The 24,654-nt window shown below is 41.1% G+C and overlaps 1 protein-coding gene across 3 annotated transcripts in view; it reads right to left on the bottom strand.

Annotated features, from left to right (window-relative positions):
- Window positions 1-24,654, bottom strand: part of hdac4 (histone deacetylase 4) — a 126,479-nt gene that overhangs the window by 52,724 nt on the left and 49,101 nt on the right. Inside the window, exon 3 of one of the 3 annotated variants that reach the window (XM_086265811.1) lies at window positions 19,992-20,054. The exons of 1 other annotated variant lie outside the window; for it this stretch is intronic. In XM_086265811.1, the coding sequence (XP_086121937.1) occupies window positions 19,992-20,054 (63 nt within the window). Of the gene's footprint in view, window positions 1-1,470; window positions 1,705-19,991; window positions 20,055-24,654 lie in introns of those variants that run through there. One more of the 3 variants, XM_086265813.1, reaches the window with a different exon arrangement.

The raw sequence follows: 24,654 nt of genomic DNA, 5'->3' as shown, positions 1-24,654 counted from the left end.
GAGAGTTCATGACTACGGCCTGACTGAAAGCAACGAAACTCAACATAAACAAAACTCTTGAAATGCCAGGCTCTGCCTCCTCTTCTCTCTCTCTTATCTCCTCATTCATCACTGTGTCCCTCGATGTACCCCTCCCTCCTTCCGCTCATCATCACCCCCCCAATCAGGCTAAGATTATGGATCACACAGAGTTATTTATAGACGAGGACTCCCAGAGGAGTTCCTCGCCCCACTGGGCTCCTGTGCACTCCCATGTATGTTTACTCACAGCTTATGAGAAACTAAGAGTGCAAACTCATTCACAGTTCCAACAGAATGAGCAAATGTCAACACAAGCCTCACAAATTTAGAATGAACAGCAATCGCTGACATAATGTCAACCGGCTGCGAGCCCAGCAGACTCAGGTGCTCACAGAGGAGGGAGGCAAACACCATGGTGACTGCTGGGACTGTGGCCAGTGGTTGGTCGGACAGTGGAGAAGGGGTGGGGCTTGAGGTGGAGGGTGAACCAATGACGGTAGGCAAGCGATTCAACAAACGATCTGCATGTGCATTTAGCTCAGTGCTTTACTGTCAAGTCCGGGGTGGGTGGGTGTGACTGTTGATGTATGCCTCGCTGCATGTCCCAGTAGCATGGTAACATGGCCACCAAAAACCTGTGGGTTTTTTCTGCTTCCTCCTTTCTCTGGCGATATTTCCCCAGATTAACTTATAAAAAAACAAAATGCATTTAGTACTAAAGTGTTCTCGTTAGGAGATAAAGAGATACAAAAAGTGTATACTAGCACTTTTCAAGGAGATTATCTAGCTGTGTCACAGCGCTGTGATTTTAAATGTCAAAGCTGGAGTAAACTGAGATAAATTAAAGTGATCCAAGGCAGGCAGCAGCAGAGTCAAATGGTGATACGGGATGCAATCTAACATTCAGTCCTTTCTGTTTATATGTCGAGCAGTAGTCCCAGTGAGCTTACACACTAACTTCCATGCATTTTGCTCCACACATGCACACTTATGTGCACAATAGGCTGTGCGGAAGGACAGACGCAGCCACTGCCATCTGCTCCATTCAGTTAAAGGCTGCGCTGAGCGAGCCTCCATACATCAGTGCCATTCAATAAACACTGCCACTACTCCAAGCCGCACACCCACACACACAGCAAATGAACATGCACACACACGAACATGCACTCACTCCCTAAGTGAACATATATACGTAACACAGCAACACATCCACAGGCAAAACAAGAGTCTGCATAAACAGATGCACGCCTGTTGATCACTTAATGTACAATCAGCACACTGCACTGAATAAACTCTGTGAAAGAAGACTCCAACAACACATCCTTTACACAAAGGAAAACCACAACAAACCTACAAGCCGGCCGAGCACAACTACACGAGGATAACATAAAGCACTTCACTACATGCGGTTTGAACAGTAATTCTCTGCATAACAGGAATAGCTCTTACCCATCAGTTATGCCGTGCTGCGCTGTTCTTGCACGTTTGAGAGTGGGGTACAGTATCTGAGCGAGAGAGAGACAGAAAGTGCGTTTGTAGCCAAAAGTGCGAGTGAGAAGAGATGGCGTTCAAGTCCACTGCAGCACACAGACACAGCAGACCGGCCTGGGTTAGGTCCTAACAACAAATCTTTCTCCCTCTCGGTCTTTCACACAGTCCGTCTCTCACTCTGTCGCCTCTCTCTGCTCCTCTCACTGACGTGTTTTGCTCTGCCCTCCAGCTGCCACTCTCCCTCCCTCCCTCTGCTCCTCCGGTCCCCTCCCACTCACTCTCTCTCCCACTCTCTCTCCCTCGGCTCTCAGTGACATCAGGGGGCAGTCTCGGGCATGTTGAGCATTTTATTACAGTCACTCTCCCTCTTCTAACACACCGGCAAACACTCTGTCTACATTCCTATTTCCCTACACCACCTATGCTTTCGTGCACTAAATCTGCATTTTTGGACTAAACAGAGCCAAGTTGTACTTACCCACGCTTACACATTTATTAACAGACACACACACACTTTATGTAAAATCCTCCTACACACCAGGAACCTTACAGCATAGACAGTCGCTTTCTGTGAAGCTGGTTTGACAGTAGCAATACATTACAACCACTGAAGACACACATACGTCACAGACATTGTCTCTGTTCACTACAAACACGCACATAGAAACAAAACGAGCTGTTTACTGGTGGAGACTGATACCCCAGAAACTTTATGATGTTAGTAACTTTGTTCTGGAAACTCTTTCTGTTTTTAAAAAGAAAAGTACCTTTTATTCCAGTGAATCATCGCCACCTAAATATGCAAATAATGGATTATTATTACACAAGACGGAAAGAGGTTCATCTGTTTAAGGAGTTCTACTGAAGCAGTTAAATAAGTAAATCTTAGCAAGAATGCATGACTAGTAAACAGGAGAGACGCTGAATCACAGGCCTGAAACCTTATTTGTAGATTAGTGATGAGTTTGGGATTGAATGATAATGGGGAGCTTTTAGGGGACGGCTGAAGGACTGGCCTACTGAGTGGAATCAGTCCACTTAAGACAAGTGCTCCTCTGGGGGCAACACCTGACATGCCTTTTGGTTCTTTCAATGAAGGTTCAGTCGATATGTGTTAAAAGAAACAGGCAGGATGGACCTGACTGTTTGCCCCAAGTGGGTTAGTTGTCCTCTGCGCTCTAACACTCTGCTTTCCAACTCCCCTTGAATTACACTGGAGTAAAGGCAGGGTGCCAGTTGTGAACTGGAATCAGACACCCGCCTTTCACCGACAGGGTGCCAGTTCAGAGCCCGGGTGGAGCCAGTTACGCTTTAATTTCTTTAAATAAATACAAGTTTTGACAAGTTCAAAAATCAAACTGGACCAAGCGCTGCACAGAGGAATCATGGTGAACAGAATCTGTGGGCTGAGTCACAGGTCGATTTCTTGAGACGGCCCCTCCCATATACGCAGGTATGTGGTGCAACTTTGGGCCAAGCAACTTTATGATGGTGTGATGGCGTCGGCTTTCTTCGGCTCTCACGCCAGTGTTTGTTTTTTGTTTGTTTTTTTCAGTTGAAATTCGCGGGACTGCATTTAGAAAAACATGAGTGATATACTGCCACTGTGGAGAATGTTCAATTTTTCACTTTTATGAGTAACCCCGTTTGCAAGGCAGTTGAAAACAATTGTCTTCATTTTGATTCTGATGGGAAACAGATGGTTTTCTGATCCACTGCATATGGAGTTAAACAACACTGAAGGGTTAGGACTGCTCAGTCCAACTGAGATATGTCCAGTGCTTGCAACATACACATCCAAGGTCAGAGATGTCCTTTGCAGTTTTTATGTCTGAAAAAAAAAATAATCAAAAAATAACAAAGAATTATTTTCTTTAACGGCCGTCTAGCCTGGCAGCTTTTGCAATCATCATGATCTTGCTTTTCCAAGACGGGCTCTGTAAACTCTTTAAAGGTTCCTTGCGTGTTTTTCTTCTTCTTTTCTTTTCTTTATCTATTTATTCATTTCTATTATTATTCACATTAGTGCATATGGAATATGGCAATGCCCAAGCTGACAAGGAGAAGAAAAAGAAAAAGAAAAAGAGAAAAGATAAGAATAAACGGACAGAGCAGAAGCGGGGGGGAAAAGGAATTACACTGATAGGTTTGAAACTAAAGAGATCATGGAAGCACACAGGATACCAGCATGCAGCATACTGTCCTATTTTTGCATATGTTCCCATGAATGTGCATGTACATACACGTGTGGATGTATGCGTGTGTAGCATGGTCTGTTCCTGTGTGTGCGTGTTTGCAGAAGCTATTTTTGAAGTTCAGTGTAGAATCCAGGAAGCCAATTTTGTTTGATCAGACAACCCACCTACACACCTGGCTGCGATAAAGGCCTGCCTTATCAGCTTGTTGTATAGTGTTGACGTCAAAGGCTTAGCTAAGCATCATGCAGCCATGACACTGATAACACCTAACGCTACTGATCCCAAACCGCAATGGCATACACGCACGCAAACAAACACAGTGTCATTTTTAGAACAGGGAGAATCTCCCTCGTACAGGCCGCTGACACATCGCGGCGAAATCAGCGTGCAGAGAAAAGCCGGGAGGGAAAGACGACGGTCAAAGAGCAGCAGCAACGATCTGACAACTTAACAAATGAAAATGAACAGCGGGGTGCGTGTAGTCGGCTTTGGAAAATGTTCGTTGGTCAACACCGCATACAAAAAGGACGACTTGTTTTCAGACCACTCATGCATTATTGGGCTTGTTTGGATGGACAACATAAGAAAGAAGCAATTAAAGCAAATTTGTTTTGTAATCAACAAAAGTCTTGAAATAAAGGAGCATGCTGCAGTGCCATATACAGCTCTTCACAAAGAGTTTCAACACAAACAGAACTTCTCTTGCTCCACACGGAGTTGTTCAAACCATGTTGTGGTGCCACAGCAGATGTTGTTTCCTGTTGTTAATATGTGTCTTATTGGGACTTTTGTCTGCTTCCTTAGTCACAAGGGATCACCACAGCAGATGGATCCACATATTTTATTTGGAAATATTTTACGTCAGCTGCCCTTCCCGCAGTCTCCCTCCTGAGCATTTGTGCCTCCTCCCCTCAGACTGCAGCTTTTTTGCATATTAAGCAAATGTAATAACAACTACATATGGGACTTCCACGTAAGACTCGCTGCCAAAATCACTGATGTCTGACAATAGCCAGCCAGCAACAATCAGGTCAAATACACAACAGGTTTGCATGCAGATACAGTAAGTGTTGCTTCTACCGAACTGCATCCTTGGGACTGCTGGATGTGACGAGTGCTCATCAAGTAAAACCAACTCGTATTAGTCAAAGCCCAGAACCTTCATACAAGTTAGGCAATGAATTCCTGTGAAACTGGGCTTTTGCAGTTATTTAGAAGCCTTAGAGAGAAACAGACGAGGCAATAAGTGAGTGATTCACAGATAAATAACTATCTGCATCATAGTCAGTGTGCACATGTGTCTTAAATAATGCATGTGGCATAATGATCGCAAGGCATGCTGAAATACACAGTGTGGCAAGCAGGCAGACAGAACTGATGAATAAGTAATGGACGGTGTCCGACTCATAATGTACACACGAGAGCTGCTCACACACACACACACACACACACACACACACACACACACACACACACACACACACACACTAAACAATAAACGAACCTGTTCAAGCTCAGGAAGAAGAAAAGACACCAAGTCGTATTTTTGTACCTTGGTATGCTCTCGTCTTCCCTCCTCCTCTTCATAGTGATGGGGGGCTTTGCTTTTTTCATCCATCTCCCCAGAGAACTCCAGACCCAACTTAAAATACTATGTCGTTTATTATTGATTTGAGTTATTTATAATACACACGCATACTCTCTTTGTAATCCCCCTTTACCTTCCCTTCTCTCCCCTTTAGCGTTCCCATTTAATGGCACACTGGGAAAATCTCAAAATTGAGGCACTAAATCTGAAACTTATAATAACAATACAATAATAATATATAATAACTAAAATTAGTATTACGAAGTATTTCAAAATAATATCAACACAGATTTAGTTAACGCCATGAAAGTCAAGAAAGGGGGCATCTTAGGTTTCCACCTGCTACAACAGGGTAACACCCAGTCTGATCCCAAACCCCCGGTCAGATTATTCTCTGGTCTCTAAGAGGACCCAGATAAACTATAAATAAACTAAAAGACAAAGTGCACTTGGCTAAAAGAAGCCTCCAAAAGTAAAATGGGGGAAGAAGCAGGTGAATTGAAGGGGGATGCAGATGGGTTGTAAGCCAGTCCCTCTGCAGAGCCCAGAACGTACTAGATATCAAAAGGGCCACTAGGATGGCAACAGAGGCAGCAGAATTTACAAGGTGGCAAAATATAGTGTGTATATATATTTTGTTGATATACTGGAGTGAACTGAATGTTGTCAGAAGTGACTGAGGTTTAAAAATGTTTACAGCGATTGATATCAGCTTCTTTTTACTGTCTATTGAACAGCATGTGGATACACATAAAAGCAAAAGTGACAGAAATCAATACCATCGCTATAAACCTGTGTGGTGCTGCCTTTCTTTGCATACACAAACACACAAATACACGTAAATATACACACATACGCTGACTGGACAAATCACAAGGAAGCAGCATCAGTTTTCTAAAATGTCTCGAGCTGCTGTCTCGCTGTTTCTAAGTATGGTTGTAAGATCCACTATGAATACATATACACAGTGAAATGATTTGTCATCCAGCAGAGATGTAACTTAAACGCTTCTAGCTGTGTTAGGCTGCTAACACAAACCTTATAGAGCTAAATAATTTATATGAGTGGGAGGCCTACAGAGATAAAATTATCCAGCCATATTGTAAAAGACACTCTGAGAAGAGCTGAAAGTGCAATGAAAGTTATTATTCAAAAATAAAATCATTGCATCCACAGATATTTCTTCTTCGGGCGATCGTGGCTCAAGAGTTGGGCGTTCGTCTTGTAATCGGAAGGTTGCCGGTTCGAGCCCCGGCTCGGACAGTCTTGGTTGTTGTGTCCTCGGGCAAGACACTTCACCCGTTGCCTACTGGTGGTGGTCAGAGGGCCCGGTGGCGCCAGTGTCCGGCAGCCTCGCCTCTGTCAGTGCGCCCCAATGCGGCTGTGGCTACAATGTAGCTGGCATCACCAGTGTGTGAATGTGTGTGTGGATGGGTGGATGATTGTGTATAGTGTACAGACCATTTACCATTTACTTGGTTTGTATCCAGATGATGAATCTCAGCTTTTCACTGTTTAAAGCTAAAAGCATTGTTTTTGGAAAAAGCTTGGGCCAAATGATGCCCACTGTACAGCCTGGATATGTGTGTGTGTGTGTGTGTGTGTGTGTGTGTGTGTGTGTGTGTGTGTGTGTGTGTGTGTGTGTGTGTGTGTGTGTGTGTGTGTGTGTGTGGTAAAGCTCCACAGAAATATAAATTCTGGCAGTTCTGAGGAACTGAAAACATCAAGGCTTAAAAACACCTTAAAAACGCAGCAAAGATAACAGAAAGAGAGGCTTCGAGCTGCCAGCTGCAGCGAGGAACTCCGTTCATTCATATTTTATACCGTCTCGCTCCATCTCAATTGTTATGCCTTCGCCGAGCTCACAGCAGACAGAGACCCATTAGCTTTCAGTGATGCTAAACTGAACTTATGAAAGACGTCAGCCCACCGCACTGCTCCCTGTGCTCTTACAATCACATGGGTCACAAGAACACCAACCGCTCAAATCTCAGACTCTTCATGAGCAATGAAGCTGTTGTTTACTACGGCCTTGTCAACAATGAAGGAAAAATAAAACCACAGACAAACAAACACAAAGATGACCACAGATGTAAATGGAGGATAAACAAATATCATCTTGTGGGGCTATATTAAGGACTTGTTGCCCTTTAAAAGGTTTTTTTTTTTTTTTTTTCCAAATACCTATTTATACTTCGTTTTTACTCTGATTATTTTCTATTACAGAAACTGTAAGCATAGAAGATTAGAGATATCTGATAAAGAGATACACAGATTAGAAAGTCTATTCTTGATATTCACTTTTTCAGTTCTACAAAACGCCCACCTCTCGTCATTCTCGGCACCATCTTCTACTCTACTTAGAAAATTGGTGCAGGCAGAAAACCATTGTCTATTTCTTCTCTTAAATGAGTCTGCGGTAAAGTACAGTCTATCACTGACAGCCATGCCGTAGTCATTAGCCTGTGGGCTTATTTATAATGAACTCCTTTTCCAGGACCAAGGAAAGCTAACCTTTGGTTGTGATGGTGTCCTGGACAAATGGTAACAAATTCTTTGCGAGCAGAAAGCAAAGGTCTGAGCCCTGGAGTGGTCATCCATAATAGCTTCCAGAAGACTCTTCCAGAGCCATATATTTCTACTAAGGCTTTTAAAAGCCTTTACAAAACACACCTCTGCATTAATAAGTGAGTTTGACAGGAAGTGAAAGGGCAATGCATAGTTGGAGTCAAATGTGAAACATATCCATTTGCATATAAACAGACAAACACTACTTTTACAAATGGCTTTAAAGGAACTGGAGACTCTGATGTGGTAATTGATGAGAACTTAGAAAGAGGAGGGGAAAAAAAAAAAAAAAAAAAAGAGTATTCACAATACTGCCTGCTGATTATATCGCATTCTAGCGTGCACATGCTAATACGTTACCGTTCGAGTCTTTCTTAAACAGGCAGAGGGAAAGAGCGAGGGAAACCACAGCTGCAGATTAACAGAATCAATGCAAGACAAAGAAAGTCTGCAGAGCTTGTTGGTTATGCCACAATCTGTATTCTGCATTCAAGTTGTGTTCAAGGCAGTGGTACCAACTCCCTATGTAAGCATGCTTTTCTTTGTGTTCAGGGACTTTTATATCTCTGACCACTCCAGGTTTAATCACAAACAATGCATTTTTATTTTTCCATTGCCCGCAAAGAGCAAACAGGCAAAATCATTTTGAAAAAGTCTCATTATTGATGCACTACGTCTATCCCACTCTTGAGCTTTTTATAGCTGCAGAAAAACAGTAAAAACAACCTATTTATTGATGGCAACAGGCCGTCTTATTGCTTAGCTGTCACACAACACACAAACAATGTTTCAGACCATTGAAGGCCAGATCACCTAATGAGCAGTGAAATCTCTCTCGTGCATAAAGTGCACAGGTTAAGCTATTTTTTATTATGATCCAAGAGAGCAAAGGTGGAAATGCTCATCAAGTACCTTCAGAAAGATATACTTTATATGCAGTCTATACTCACAGCCTGGCTGTATTCATTCAAGAGCCCCACAGCAGCAATAACACTTCCTTCATCTGCATGAAGCCACAATGCACATATTTGTACTTTTTCTACTGAAAGCAAATCAATACAACCTCAAAAGCTCCACCTTCCTCAGGGGAAGTTCACCCAGGCTGAACTTTCCCACAGAGTTGAACCATGGTGAACTTTGAGCGAAGATGCGACCCAAAGCGTCACAATCGCAGGAGACACCAAAAACCAAACACAGAATTTAGACAACTTTGCTCTGCCGAAACAGAAAGTCGTGCCTGGTGCAGACGGGTCATGGTTTATATAGCGGATGCGTGACGATTTCACTGGACTGTTTTAAAACGTTTGTGATTTGGTCACAAAGTTTCCAGGCCTACCTTCAACTGTTCCTGTGGAATTTCCCCTTCAACTCTGTGACGTGAACAAACACACGAGGAAATAAAAACAAATTTTAAAAGTGTTACGATCAGGGTTGGTTCCCTTGTGATCAGAATGCAAAAGTAGAAAAACCATCATTAAAAAACGTTTCCATTTTGCTGTCCTGTAATACTACACAACCACACCTTCGCTGGCACTTCAAATCCCCACATCTCTCCTCTTCACCAATTCCCATTGTGCCCCAAAATGTTACTATCTCACATCAAAAATGAAGGTTGGGGTTTTTTTGTGGTTTATTTATGTATTCGTACACAAACATTGACTAACACAGCCTCACTCTTGAGACGTCTGGTAGATTTTTAAAAGCCATGACAGTCAGCCGTAACAGGGCCAAATGCAATATTTATAACCTGGTAACATGGTAAAATCTTTCTCCCTATATGACATCCGCACAAAGTCTCATGCAGAACCTGCCGAGGCTGTCAGGATAATGGCACTGATGCAGACAAAGTAGGTTAAGGCAATGCCTGTTCTGCTGGAAGACGAAAACAAGTCTGGCTCGAAGCACTCCGCCATACTTTTTTATGCCCAAATGTGAAGAGTGTGTATGTGTGTGTGTCTCTTTAAGGGGGTTGACATGAAGGCCACAACCTCAGGCTATGTCTGTAAATATAATCAGGCTCTAATACACTGCCTTGTATTCCCTTTGTAACGCCTATCTTTCGCTCAGGATCAGATTTGATTTCACCTCATGCTCTCCGACAGCTTTAGGTTTGTTTTAGGATTCTGCCTTAAACTCGTGGCTGTATGCTCCGAGGACTTTATATCAGCCTCTAAGGAATATTAAAAATAGTTAAATTACTCTGTTCCGCTTGGGAAAAATAAGTCGTGACGAAGCAAAGGGCAGAGGATTATATCTTAGCTCATCTGAAGTTTCAGAGAACCCATTGGAAAAATCTCCTGAGCATCGTCTTTGTTAGTGTGTGTGTGTGTGTGTGTGTGTGTGTGTGTGTGTGTGTGTGTGTGTGTGTGTGTGTGTGTGTGTGTATTTCTGCTAGTGATGGTGGTTAAGCAGAAAAGTAGCAGCTGCCCACCAGCTCCTGCCTACACCAACCTGGCACCAAGCAGGGGAATCCATGCCAGGTCAGGGAGTGACAAGGATGGGGAGGGGGTTGGTAGGTGGCTCTGGGGGCCCATATGGGGGGCTGGAACCAGGACCCGACAGCCTTGTGGGTTCCCTGGTGAGCATGTACGTATTAAACAGGTGGCCTTCGGTTAGGAATTAGGAAAAGGTGTGGACTCTAAGTGACACTGCTGGGATCTAGGACTAAAAATTCACAAGGTTATAATGTTCCGTTTATTTATCTGTGACCTACGTCCTCAGTTTAAATGGATGACTCAGTCTTGAAATTGTATGTTTTAGTGCTTACACTCATTGTGATTAAAAAAAAAGAAAAGGGTAATGTGATGATAATGTGTGGCGATACTTCAAAGGTTTTCCTGAGGGGAAGTTTGTTTTCCTAATGAGTTCTTCAGCATACAAAAGCAAAAAACATGAAAGGATGTGATGACAGGATGTCGTACGGAAGAGAAATGAGAAGTTAACGAGCAGAATGAAAGAAAGAAATGAGGTTGTACCACAAGCAAATCTGACCCATTGTGACGTAAAGCATGTTCCTTTACATTAACAGAGTGGGAGCTAACACCAACACACAAAACAACAATGTCAGGATTAAGGTCAAGCATACACTCATGCGCAGATACACGAAACTCTCTGTTCCAGCGAGTAGGGAGGGAGGCAGCAGGGGTCTGGCTGGCAGACAAGTGTCTGGTCATGGTGACCTACACAAGTGGTGTCCTCTGGAACACACCTCGCTCTCCATCTCTGGCTTTTCACCACCAACCCTTTCCCTCTTTCGGCTGCGTTTCCACTCTCTTCTGTCCTTGCTTTGCTGTTATTTCCAAATTTGCACTAAATTATTGGAGTTCAGCATCACTGAAGGGAGAACATTTCTGCGGGGTTAAGGTTGAGGTTAGCGATTTAGCTGTCAGCGGTTAATTCTAGGAAATGCATTATGCCAATGAGCATCCTGTGCATGTGCAGAGAGATGCAGATGCAGAGGGGGAAAGAATTTGGTGTAGTCCAAAAATGTTTCTCTCCACTTTTTTTCTGATTTCCTTTCCAGAGTTTTGAAATGGTAATGAGGCTGCTGGTATTTGCATAATGTGCCTTTCCTCGTTCCTCTTTTTCTACTTATCCAGGCTCTCTTCTACTCAAATTGCGGTTCTCCTGCCTCTTACCATCTCCTTTCATTGCATTTATTCTTCTCCTCCCACTAACCTGCTCTCAGGTTCTTAAGTGTTCATAGATTATTGACAACTCTAAATAAAGATACGATAAGATAAGCAGTTCAGCCAGACAACAGGAGCTGACCAACAGGTCTGCCACTTCCTGTGTGAACAGCTCCTCGTTCTTAGCAGGCTTGCTCAAAGCCTCTCATTCAGCTCAGCCCTAATATCAGCACTGTGCAGACGGAAAATGGACACTGCACAAAGCCTTAAGACTAAAAAACTGAAAAGGAAAAAAAGAAATACTGCTGTCAAATTTCTTGCCGATTACGACGGTGCATGCCAGGCAGGCAATGATGAAAGGAGCCATAACGAAGTCCTTCTGTGAGCTACAAAAGCATTTCTGGTCTACATAATCTGTCACTTCTGCTCCCACTTTACTCTTCTATTTTCCATCCTCTTCTCTCAATTTGTCTTCCTCTCTCCTCCTCCTTCCTCATCACTTCTCTCACCTTCCCCTCCCTCCTCCTCGCTCCCTGCAGCGTCTGTGCTCTGACAGTTATGTGTGAGTGGAGCGTGGGCTGCTGCTAATTTGTGCAGAGTGGGAGAAAGCTGTTTTGGCTCACCGAGGGGGGAAAAAAAAAGCCCAGTTTAGCCTATATGATGGGATGGATGGATAGATAAGCCAAACTAAGCACAAACACACACACAAAAAAACTCACTTAATACACGTTTGTTTAGCCTGTAATTTTCACATCCTTGTCTAATGTCACATGTGCATTTACTGATAGAAGCAGCTGCTCAAACCTACATTCACATCCAAAGTGTGGAAGTGACTCTGGAAGGTGCAGACTTCTGTTCCTCTTACAGTACCTCCTCCTGGGTGCAATTTAGTCATCCTGATTAATATGCACCCAAATCTGTTTCTATCAGAGTCTTCCTCATTATCTCCCTCATTTTTAAATTTCAGTAGCATTCATCATGTCGCCTGATTGACTCAAATTTTGATCTGAAACTTTAAAAAGAAAGAAAATGCACAGTCACAGACTTGTGGCTTTAAGGTCGGCACCACTCACTGATGCTGTTAGCATCTCATTAAGGTCTGTGTTGAAATGGACTTTGCAGAATCAAATAAACACACACACACACACACACACACAGAGGAAGTGTTACTGTTGCTCTTGGCACCCACTTAATTAATTCTAACACATCGTATGAATGTGTTAATAGACCATTGTACTGTACCTATTCCAATAAAATGCTGTTGTCCTTTTTTTGGCAGGCATTTAAACATTTAGTTATTCTTAGGGTTGGAACAGTCTCCACATTTTCAAGTGAATTTATTCAGCATCTCAGTCCAGCGAGTTAACTGTGGAAATACAACTGTACTAGCTTTGAAGAGAACCGGTTAATCTTCCATCTATGGCGGATCCTTTGTGGTATACACAGTATGGGTGGCTGCAACCTGTGATGAAACACTATTTCTGTGTGCTGCCCACAATGATGGTATCATGACAGCAGTTTTGCAATACTCGATGCTCTGCAAGAAAATTATCTACAATACATCAAATGTCTTAATGAAAAAAAAAAACAACCTCTGAAAGTGCAAAAAAGCAGGAATTCTGCATTTTTCACTGCCCTTTGTTGTTAGTGTGCGTACTATCGACACTATTCAACATCAATTTTGTGGCAGTTCAGTTAATCGGATCTCTGATTTTCTTTTTATTTAGTTTATCCTTTTTACAGCTACTTCCCTTCACTTTAACCTCATTGACTTGATAAGCACCCCAATGAAGAGCCATGAAGTACTGACTCCTGCAAGTCAAATTATCAATGGAATCTGCTATGAGTACCTGTGTATTTCAATTAAAACAGTCAAAAGAGGCACCGTGTCCTCTCTGTGCTGCCTCCCCTTTCATCTCACCCACCAACCGGCCCAGCAGATGGATGCCTCTCCCTGATGCTGGTTCTGCCAGGTCTCTTCCTGTTAGACAACAGATCTTCCTTCCTACCATCGCCAAACTCTTTCTCACAGGGAATTGGTGTAATATAACTGAAACATCATCACAAGAGAAAGTAATGTAATATAATGCCCTAGAAATATTTTTTCCACTCTAAATACACTGTGGGACATTTTGTGTACAGCTTCTCAGCATTTAAAGTGTAATGTACATTGTAATTTATGGAGCCAGTCACACAGACGTAGAGACCAGTTGGAGACCACCTTACAACCACCACAAGAGGAAAGAAATTAGCATTTGCTATAGTCACATGTAGTTTGTATGGAAGGTACTAACTTGTCTAACAGTTGTGAAACAGGAGACTGTGGTCCAAACTAGAGATGGCACGATACCACTTTTTTATGTCCGATACCGATACCGATATCATAAATTTGGATATCTGCCGATACCAATATGAATCCGATATAGTGTTTTTTAATCAACAAAACTGTTTTTTAAATATCTTGCTGCATTTTGTATAAGTTCATACTCAAGTTTAAAACAACAACTACACTAAAGCTATTCTGTTATACCTGTATGCAAAAAAAAAATATTTCATAGTTCAGCAATACTGATCAATCTAATAAACTTAAACCTACACCATCCTCCCTATTCTGGTATTTTAAAGAGTACTTAGCATAAATATTAAGCAACCTAACTAATAGGGTTCCAACTCCCAGCAACAACAAAAATAAATAAATAAAAAATAGGGAACCACCCCTCACGCGCCACCTCATGATGCTTAATCAACGTAATCAACCTTAATTTGATGCAGTGTGAAAAAAATGCACAGAAATCAATTATTTTTCAAGAAATATTAAATAGATTCAACATCTTTCTTCAACAAAATTGCAGACTGCACAGATGGTACCTTCTCAAAGGAAAAAGTACTATAGCTTACTAGGGTATATATATTAGACTTAATAGTTACTATATACAGTAATTGACTTCTATTCATTTTACATCAAATTAAAACTTTGGGTGTCAGATAATTATTTATTAAAAGCTCGACATTTTAAATGAGAATAAGAAAGAAAAGTATGTCTTTGTGCCCCCTTTTCCCTGTTAATGCCCTATCGGCCCCCCTGGCTAAACTTTGCTAGATCCGCCCCTGCACAGTTACCAGCGTCAGAAAAAGATCCTCAAGTAGAAAGTAATATTAAATAAATTCTAACAACAGCTTATCAAGCTTAAACATGCTGCTGTTGTTCAGCCGCTGGTTTCCTCTTTCTGGTGCAAAGTGGGCCAAAAACAAACAAGAGAGACGGACTCCCGACAGAAAAGCCGATCAGCTGATCGTTAAGCAGTTTCATCATTGAAGTAGCAGCAAGAAGAGGCAGTCGCTTGTTAAGCTTAACGCAGGAATGCTTTACAAACATTCAGAGATGGACTTACACACTTGCTTTACTTCTCTCGGGATAACTTTGTCGGAGATGAAATGCTGGGTTGCTAGCGAAGCTCCACATGCTATCCAGACCACCGACGGGTCCGCATGCCACAGCCGCTCTATCACGTGATGCATACTGCTCCGACGTGCTAACGTTCTGAGGTGAGTTACGGCGTGTTGCAAGTTTTGTGAGGTGCTTTCGTGATATTTAATGGATCGGATTACATTTTTTATTTTTCTCCGATATCCGATCCAGTAATTTAGGTCAGTATCGGACCGATACCGATACGTAATATCGGATCGGTCCATCTCTAGTCCAAACTAGAAATGGAAATCTTCCACCTTCTGAAGTTTCACCTTTGGAAAGGTAAGTCACATTTTTAAAAAAAGTTTTAAAGTGCCCACTTTCCAGTATGTGTCATGTCTTTTTCAGTTTTACTGCGACTCGGTTTGCAAGTGCGTGGGCGCCTTCCGTCTTCTGTAGGAAGTGCAGGCGTCCGAGGCAATCAGTTTTTTGGTGCAGCATTCTCTTTGCAACCACTTGCCAACCAATCAGGAAAACCAAATTTTTTCTTAGAAGCTGGAGGTTACCAGGTGGTCATTTACTGGTCTGTAAGCTTGTGTCAGTGAGGTCTTATTGATATTTCAATTTATAGCAATTTGTATGGAGGAAGTGACTAAAGCCTTGAAATAAATTCAAACAATTTATTTTTTAACTGCTTCTTTGTTGATATGGTGACAAACATGAGTCATACCACACACAAAAAAATAGTGCCTTTAAGAAACTACTTTCACTTCTTTCATATGACACAGGGTTAGTTTCTCTTCTCCATTTTTGTGAATGTCAATGTATCATTACACAGTGATGCGATTTTGTATATAACACAGGTTTAACCCCCATTGGTCCTATCCACCACATGAGAAAGGGGTCAAAGGTTAATCCCTGCTTGTCACTATTAGCAGAGAACACAGGCTACAGTGGAGCTCTAACACTTTCTACAAATCTCAGACTTGCAGTACATTAATAAGTTTCACATTTACTTCCCCTTTCAGTTTGCTCACTCGCCCACACGTTCATATTCTTTTTGTTTCGCTCTCTCATTAGGGAGTCAGTTAAAGACTTGTAAATGTCAATATCATTAAGTTCATTTCTCTCCATATTATAGATACCAGCTCAACAAAGGCAGGCATCTAGCCCAAAGTTAACCGAGGAGTAGAGCAGGAGGGGATAAAGTGTGTTGGTCTAATGGGGTATAATTTTGTACATGCATTATATTATGCTCCAAGCTCCAATAAACGCATAATTACACCAAAGCTTTCTTGCAGACATCAAATTTTATGGAAGACTAAAACTTTCTAGATTTACAGCTTTGCTAAGAAACTCTAAAAACACTCTATTTCAATTTCATTCATAAAGCAGGGGTTTTAACATTTTTTTATACTTAAATGAAAACTAAAATGAAACTTGAAAGCCTCTGAGAGCCACTTGTTGTTTTGGGTTTTATTAAATACATGGATGTAGGCAGTCGGTTGAGTTGTTTTCGTGTCTCCTGGACTGACTCATTGCTGGTGAGATCAAAGCAGAGGCCTTACAATCCGGAGGATTCATGGTTCTTCTTGTCACTGAAGTTAGTCCTTTACAATCACTCTCGTGCTTTGTATTTGGCACCAGTAAGCTTTCCGCCTCAAAGTACTGCGGGATGGATACCAATCTAAAGATCACGAATGCCTAAAGCTTCTGCACCATTGTCTATGTGCATGCGTCTGTCTGTGTGTTTATGCCATTACGTGGGTCACCACTGCAGGCAATGAAACATACTATTAGCAGGCTACAGCTCCGAGCCTTGGCACCCATATCTGTGACATCACTGCTGCATCAGCATTTCGTCCTGCCACATGGGACAAACATACCGCTTGTGGGTTGATGACATGCTTATGTGGCGCGATCATCCTACGTTCCAGTCAACAAGAAGATGAAGTTCCAACCAAATTTGCTTGTGCCACGTGCACTTTCACGTGAAGTGACACACGCAGAGCGAATTCTAAACGGAGTCTGTCACTGAATAGCAAATTGTCATGTACTAAAAACAACACGCAACGTCAGCTAGTGGAAATGATTGCATGGCTGGGCCTAAATGATAAGTTCCCTCATAATCAGACACTGACAGGGTGTACTCTTAAGCCACATATTAGCAAGCAAGAGAAACCTGATCACCTCTGAGCATTAATGTTCTGTAATCACCTGTGGTGTACACCACCCAAAGACAAGACTGGATCAATTGCTCAGCTCTCAGTAAACACATGTAAGATGTACACCACTGAATTAATTGTACTGGATAACCTGTTCAACTGCTCATTACTGAACAGGTTTAGATACTCATTATCCAAGTATCTAATCAGGTAATCACATGCCAGAAACTCAGCGCATGTGCACACGCAGACACTGTCAACATGACCTGCTCAAGTTCAAACAGAGCAACAGAACAGAGAGGAGAAAAGTGATTTAATTTACTTTGAACGTGGCATGGTTGTTGGTGCCAGAAAAGCTGGTCTGAGTGTTTCAGAAACTGCTGATCTGCTGGGATTTTCACCACATAACCATTTCTACGATGATCCAACACAGAGAAATGATCCAGTTAGCAGCAGCTCTCTGGGTGAAAAAGCCCCATTGAGATAAGAGGAGATTATCCAGACTGTTTCGAGCTAATAGGAAAGCAACACGAACTCAAATAACCACTCGTTACAACCAAGATACGCAGAAGAGCATCTCTGAACACACAAAACGTCTAACCTTGAAGCAGATGCGCTGTAGCAGCAGAACACCACATCACGATGGTTTTGAAAGAGGAATGGAAGAAGCTATGTATGTCCACTATGAGCGACCCTCTTTGAACAGAGGCGGTGGTTTACGGCACAAACTGTCTGCCATCTATAATCCAGTTTTGAGATTCCTTCCCAGACGCCTTAACGCCCGCTCATATCCTGGGCCTTCTGACCTCAGAAAATCCCATGATAGGGTGGGGCTTGGCTGACTGTGGCCTACACCCGTTTTCACACCTTGGCTCATGTGATTAGGTAGAGGATCATCAGGGGGGGGGGGGGGGGGGGGGGGTCCACTGTCCCTCTTTGGGGGGGGAAACTCCCACACGGCTTAAATCTAGGACTCCACCATTTGACCCTAGAACTGAAGAAGCTTCTCGAATGAGAGGTGAAATATCTTCAAGCAACTTAAAGAAGTCCAGACGCTTTTCTTTCCAAGCTCCTTAGACTACGATGACCATTGTATTGTATTGTATTGTATTGTATCTTTATTTGTTTCAGACATATAAAACAAAAAACAATATATACACACTACATATATTTTCATTTACAGATACGAATATATATGTAGATATACACACACACACACGTATGTGTTCAGATAAACAAAAAATATATAATGAAATAAAACAAAATCGTCTGACATAATGTAACAATGTTTGGTCTGAAAAGGAGTAGGAAGAAGTATGAACATACTTATTAATTCCTACCCCTGCTCAACATCTTATTGATCCCACATAATTCACCTAATTCCCATCATCACATACTCCACACGATACACGAGGAGAACCTATATAAACTTGGCTACCGTGACTGATATAATTTGGATATAATTTGATATTTTTATACATACAATGGGTGATCATCTTTATCGGTATCATATTCTTCCAAAATCAGTTTTCGAAGTATTTTCATGAACTTACTAATTCCTGAGCATTGCTGTAGATCTATAGTAAAACTATTCCACAGTTTTACCCCATAAATAGTGACACAAAAGGTTTTAACCTTTGACCGTGCTTTAAGAATCCTTAGATTCAATTTCCCCCTCAATTCATAGTCTCCTTCTCTGTCATAGAACATCCTCTGTATATTTCCTGGTAACATATTGTATCTGGCCTTGTACATAATTTTTGCAGTTTTATATTTTATAAGATCCATAAACTTCAGTATTTTTAATTTCAAAAACATGATGTTAGTATGGTCTCTAAATCCTGCTTTATTAATCATCCTGATTGCTTTTTTTTGAATTTTACATATTGGTTGAAGTGCAGTTTTATATGTGTTTCCCCAAATTTCCACACAGTATTCCAAATATGGCAATATAAGTGAACAATAAAGTACCCGGAGTGATTTGGAAGGCAAAAAATATTTAACTTTACTTAGTACGGAGATGCTTCTTGACAGTTTGGCTTGTATATGCTTTATGTGAGGTTTCCAGCAGATTTTGTTATCTATTATCACACCCAGAAATTTTGTATCCGAAACTTGCTCTATTTCAACATTGTTTACTAATAATTTTGCTCCTGCATCTTTTTTACAATTGCCGAATAACATAAATGTAGTTTTTTCCAAATTTAATGATAGCTTATTTCTATCAAACCATGTTTTCAGTTTAATCATTTCTTGTGTGACAATTTCCAAAAGCTGCTGTAAGTTCTCTCCAGCACAAAAAATATTTGTATCATCTGCAAATAGAATAAACTGTAGTATATCTGATGTTCTGCATATATCATTGATATAGAGGATAAACAGCTTTGGTCCCAATACTGACCCCTGCGGAACTCCACAAACAATGTCCATACACTCTGACTGATATTCCCCAATTTTCACAAATTGCTGCCTGTCTCTCAAATAACTCTTTACCCATTCTAACACCACTCCTCTAATGCCGTAGTACTCCAGTTTATCAAGTAATATGTCATGATTAATGACTGAGAACCTTCACAGACATACCACACCGTGTGCTTCTCCTGTAAACCAAGAACAGGAAACTGAGGCTAACCAGCCCCCCTGGTACCCTGGTACCCAGCCCCCCCTGGAACCAACAGTTTGGATGGTGGTGTAATGAATTTTGGGGATATTTTCCCTGCAAACTTTTTGGCCCCTTATTACCATTTGAGAGCTTGGTTTAAATGTCATCGACTACCCGGGTATCATTTCTGACCAACCTGTAAAAACCTGTAATAAAAATTTATACGGTGAATCCAAACAATGACAAGACTGATCCAAGCCATCAACACCGATCCAAACACAGTTCACATACATGCAGTTAAACAGACAAATAAGCCCTACCAAAATGGTTGTGTGCCGTTGGTTTAATAAGTTCCAGAGGCTTCTCCGTGCTGGTTAATCCACCTGTCGGAGAGAAGGAAAAGTTGGGCTAAATATGGTCTTTAATGTGGCAACAAAATTAACTTTAAAATAGAATTCAAAATTAATTCTCAATTTGGCATGGACTGTGCAGGATTGGATTAAGTTAAGTAGGATTAATTTCAGTCATCTTTGCAAGCCCTCATTAGTGAGAGTATTAATATTTATATTGGGATGCTTATGAAATTAGCATTAGTGAAATCTGAGAAGAAAAGTACTGAAGATGACTTAAAAGCATTCACAAGCACAATGTCAAAGTCTCTTCTTAAATGGATCAGTCTTCAGGCTTTCTTAATCTGGCTTCATTGCTACAGATATCTGCTCAAAAGAAGGCCTGCTGTACTTATGACTGCACTTATCAATATGTCAGGAGATTTTAACAATGTTTCCGGCTTCTTTTAGGAATCCAAACTGCATGATGTAGTACAGAAAGCTGGAAGTCCAGAACTAGACTTAAGCCTTGTCCATTACACGTCCTCCATGCCAGGCCCCTGTCGTATGATGGAGTGCATGTGTAATTATTAGCTGCATGTGATAATAAAACAATTAGCAACTGATTCAGTCATGGACTAGCCTTTAAAAAATGTAATAAAAGAGAATTCAGTAATTTCCAAAACTCTACATTTAATTGGAAACTAATTGGAAGACAACAGCTGCTGAAACTGAGGACTGGATCTGTGCAACAGCTTTCAAAACACATGAGAGACGATGAATACATTTGAGATTTGAAAGGAAGATTTCCTGGTTTTTAAAGAGCTTTCCCCGCACCTCCACTCTTGTCTGAATTTCAGCTGCTCAACAATTTACAGCTTACTTTGTTTCTAATTTACTTCTACTTGATAGTTTCAGGACATACTGAGGAAGTTTTCAATGAGTACGTTTTGCACCCAGAAACTTTCTTTTTGTACTGTATCAGGTGTAGAATGAGACAATAAAATCCTCCCCAGAAAAGAGATTCGTGGGTGTCAGAATATTTCTCCACAACCTTTATATAAATCATTAAGCATTAAAGGTGCCTTCACAGATGTGTGAGTTACTCATGCCATATACACTAATGTAGTTCTAATATCATTTAGCTTTAATATCTTTTTTCACTCTTTAGCCTGGATAATTTCGCACACACATTACATATAGTTTATTTACATTTTACACATATCCCTTTTTTAAAAAAACACAGGTTTTTTTTCCTGTATTCCCATTCTTACTGCTGCTAACATATATTTCTAAACTGTATTTATTATCCATTTTTAAATTTTCTCATACAGCCTAAGACTTTGACCTACTATCAGGTGCTAAGACCTTGAAAAAAGAAGATTATACCATGTACTGTAGTTGCAGCAAGAGCAGTGTGGTCAAGAAGTATGGGGATTTTTCTCACAGTGTGTGGGAGTGGGGCTCTAGTATGCTGGGCTTATAAATGAAATAGTGAAAGTGAAGCAGTGCCGACTCTCAGCTTTCACGTCAGTGTATGTAGTGAATTGTAAACCCTTTTGTTCACTGTTGTTAGAGGCAAGTTAAACATAAACTTATATCAAGCAAACATCACATTTAATCTTCCATTATTCATAACAGCCCTCCAACATTTATCAACAGATATTCGAGCTCTTCTTCTGTGTACTGCAGCCTTGTTTAGCAAGTGATTCACAATATCAGTCACACTGGCATCAAGTGACAACAGTGTTATGTTTTATTTCATGACTAAGTTATATGAGTTCAGTACAGGGATGTGATCACCAACACTTACTGACTGTACAGGACACACAGAGTTATAATTAGCCTGCTGGACTGAATTTTAAGAAGGCAGCTAATATACATTTTAGAGCGTTTCCAAGGTTACCTCAATGAAGAAATTTCAGCTTTTGGGCGACACCGTCAAACGGCAAACAGTTTATGCTTGCTTTTACAAACTGTCACTCTGGCGCTCCGTGGTCTTGAATTCAAGCTCTTGTGCTGAATACAAGCTTGCTGCCATATTTCTACTCAGCTTCGTTCAGCCTACATTAGTTTATCTTTAAGACTGGCAGCTGGTATGCATGGTGGGGTCAGTAATCCTGCAATTATCACCACTTTTGGGAAGCAAACTCTTAGAATGTAGTAAATGTCTAACTTTGTCTATACTCAGTGGGTGCGAGCACAAACACAGCAGGCTGTCAGAGTTAAAAATGTGTGCCAGACGAGCAAAAAACGACGAAAACTGACACACGATATAAAATCGACAATGCTTAGCAAATTTGAAAAGCAAATAGTAAGTGTGAATGGAAATCACAACATCAAAAAAATGTTCATCGTTTTCTTGAATCATTGGAGACAGACATGCGGAAAGAAAAGAGAAAGTGTGGAAGAAAAGGAAAATGTGAAAGGAGACCAAGTGCTGTGGCCACATGATCGAGCAGCAGTACATGACATACCCACAGCTACTATGGATTTTGTTTTTCTGGGTTGCTAGGCACTATTTTGAGCCTAAGCAGACTGTCCTATGACTAATACATGATGAAGGGAAGGGCTGAATTAAATATTCATATCGCACATACAAACACAGTAAATGCATTTCTTGAATTCCTGGGCAACGCCGGCTTCCTTTGTGTGTTTAACAGAACATATTGAAAAAGAAAAGACACAAAACTAAAGAGAAGAGAAGCTTTGAATAGACAGAGTATTATAGGAAAGCTGTGTGTGCACACGTGTGTGTGTGTGCGCATGTCAGTAGGATGGCAGTGGCAGATGGCAGAAAGATGACACCAGAGCTTGATGGGCAAGAGACAGGCCACACTTAAACACACACAAAGGAAGATTTGAACGTGTGAGGGGCTGTTATACATCTTCCCTCTGTTACGCTAAATTCCACCACCTCATTTTAACCTCTTTGCCTTTGGCCTCATGGAAACTCTGTGTATGACTTTCTCTTTAATATATGCAGAGATGTGTATAACAGCCTGATTTTAGCCTGAAAAAGAAGTCATGGGGTGGTGCTTTAAGATCGGCAGACAAAGTGGGAGCTGTGCATGACAGTTAAGGTCTACTTTTACCTGGTATAGTGTGTCGTAATGGGGGGAAATCTATGCTGCAAGATTTTATGACTCTTTATCTGCCACAACGATCAGCAACACAAATGCTGTTTACCTTCAGTTTTTATTGTGTCTTGGTCAGAGCAGTTTTACAGAAGTCGATTTTTATGTGTGACTGGAGGAAGTGACTTAAAAAGGAAGACAAATATAAGGCTCAGAAATGTGTGTAATTATCTGCATGTGCAGAGGAAATGTATTTCGCGGAAACCAACCAGCTTCATTGGGTTGTCGACTATGACCGGTATGACCTCTTAACGCCTGAGCGGGAAGACGGGTCAAGAGCTTTCTGCCATAACACGCAGTGATGAGAGAAGGTCTCCATGGGAACCAGAACAAACAAATAGGCAGAAAGAGAGAACGTGTTGTTTTAAACCTGGTGTTTGCAATACTCATGGCACTACCCTTAAATAGCCTGAATATCTCGGCTCAACAAGCAGTCACAGTGCTTGTTGTTAATGCATTTTCCAGCACAACAAATGACATAGTGTTGTGCAGAAACTGATAAAAGCCCAAAGTAAACATGACATAGGAACACTTGAGGAAGGTTAGTATTGTTAATGAGATTATGGGTTGGAACAAAAAACAAACAAAAAAAAAACAGCAGTAATTAAATCTTCATTTGAGTCGTCTCCCATTCTTTACATTCTTATTTAGGTTTTGCGTGTTAAATTATATTGTTCATTTTCTTAGAACAGGCACATCCACGAAGCACAGGATAAACACCTGGTGTTTCTGGGAAAATGTGTGACGGCAATGATGTTGCCAAAGTTTAATTTTCTTACAATTATGATTAAAAAAATAAAATAAAAACATATCGACAAGTCACAGGATTACACATGTGGGGATAAACTCAACCGATGAATTGAGGTTGGATTGTTGATATGACAAAACAGGCTACTTGAGGGCATTTCCTGTTATCAGGAAATTATCAGTAAATCAAAATAATCAACAAACAGACTGACAATAAACCTCAGATCTTAACTCGGCAATCTGACTGAATCACCATTATATCGGTTTATAGCTTTCATTGTTTAAAAGGCCATTAGCAAGTCCAGTTTTTCCTTTTGTATCAAGCATACATGATTATTAGCCCTGCATAACATTACATTACATTAAAGCACTGATTGGTAGCAAGAAGATAAAAGAGATTAATTTTATGTGCCGAGCAAAGCACACAGAACTATGTTTTAGGTGTCGTGTTAGATAGATGCTGCATACGCACATTCAAAGAGCACCTTCATCTGACCGTGTATTATAGATATGCTTTCAAATTCTGTCTTGACCTCTGATGTCCCTTAGACACAAAAATTGGAACGCCAGTGTTCTAGCTAACCAGGTCCAATATGTCCTACTTTGCTCCTGATTTACTTTCTCCAAAGGCCAGCATTAATCAATCGAGTACCTATATCGAGTCCATTGGAGAAGATACCAAGTGCTACCTGCAAAATTGCCTGCCAAGCCCTTTAATTCATTTTAAGGAGGGCATTTATCCATACTGTCCAAATAACACATCAGTTGTG

The sequence above is a fragment of the Aulonocara sp. 'chitande type north' Nkhata Bay genome, linkage group LG16 (assembly GCF_057382095.1).
Source record: "Aulonocara sp. 'chitande type north' Nkhata Bay isolate Kocher_YH1m ecotype deep benthic linkage group LG16, A_spYH_male_GT1.1, whole genome shotgun sequence".
NCBI lineage: Eukaryota > Metazoa > Chordata > Actinopteri > Cichliformes > Cichlidae > Aulonocara > Aulonocara sp. 'chitande type north' Nkhata Bay.
Note: the sequence above shows the minus strand (reverse complement) of the source record. Positions and strands in the feature narration are given on the sequence as shown.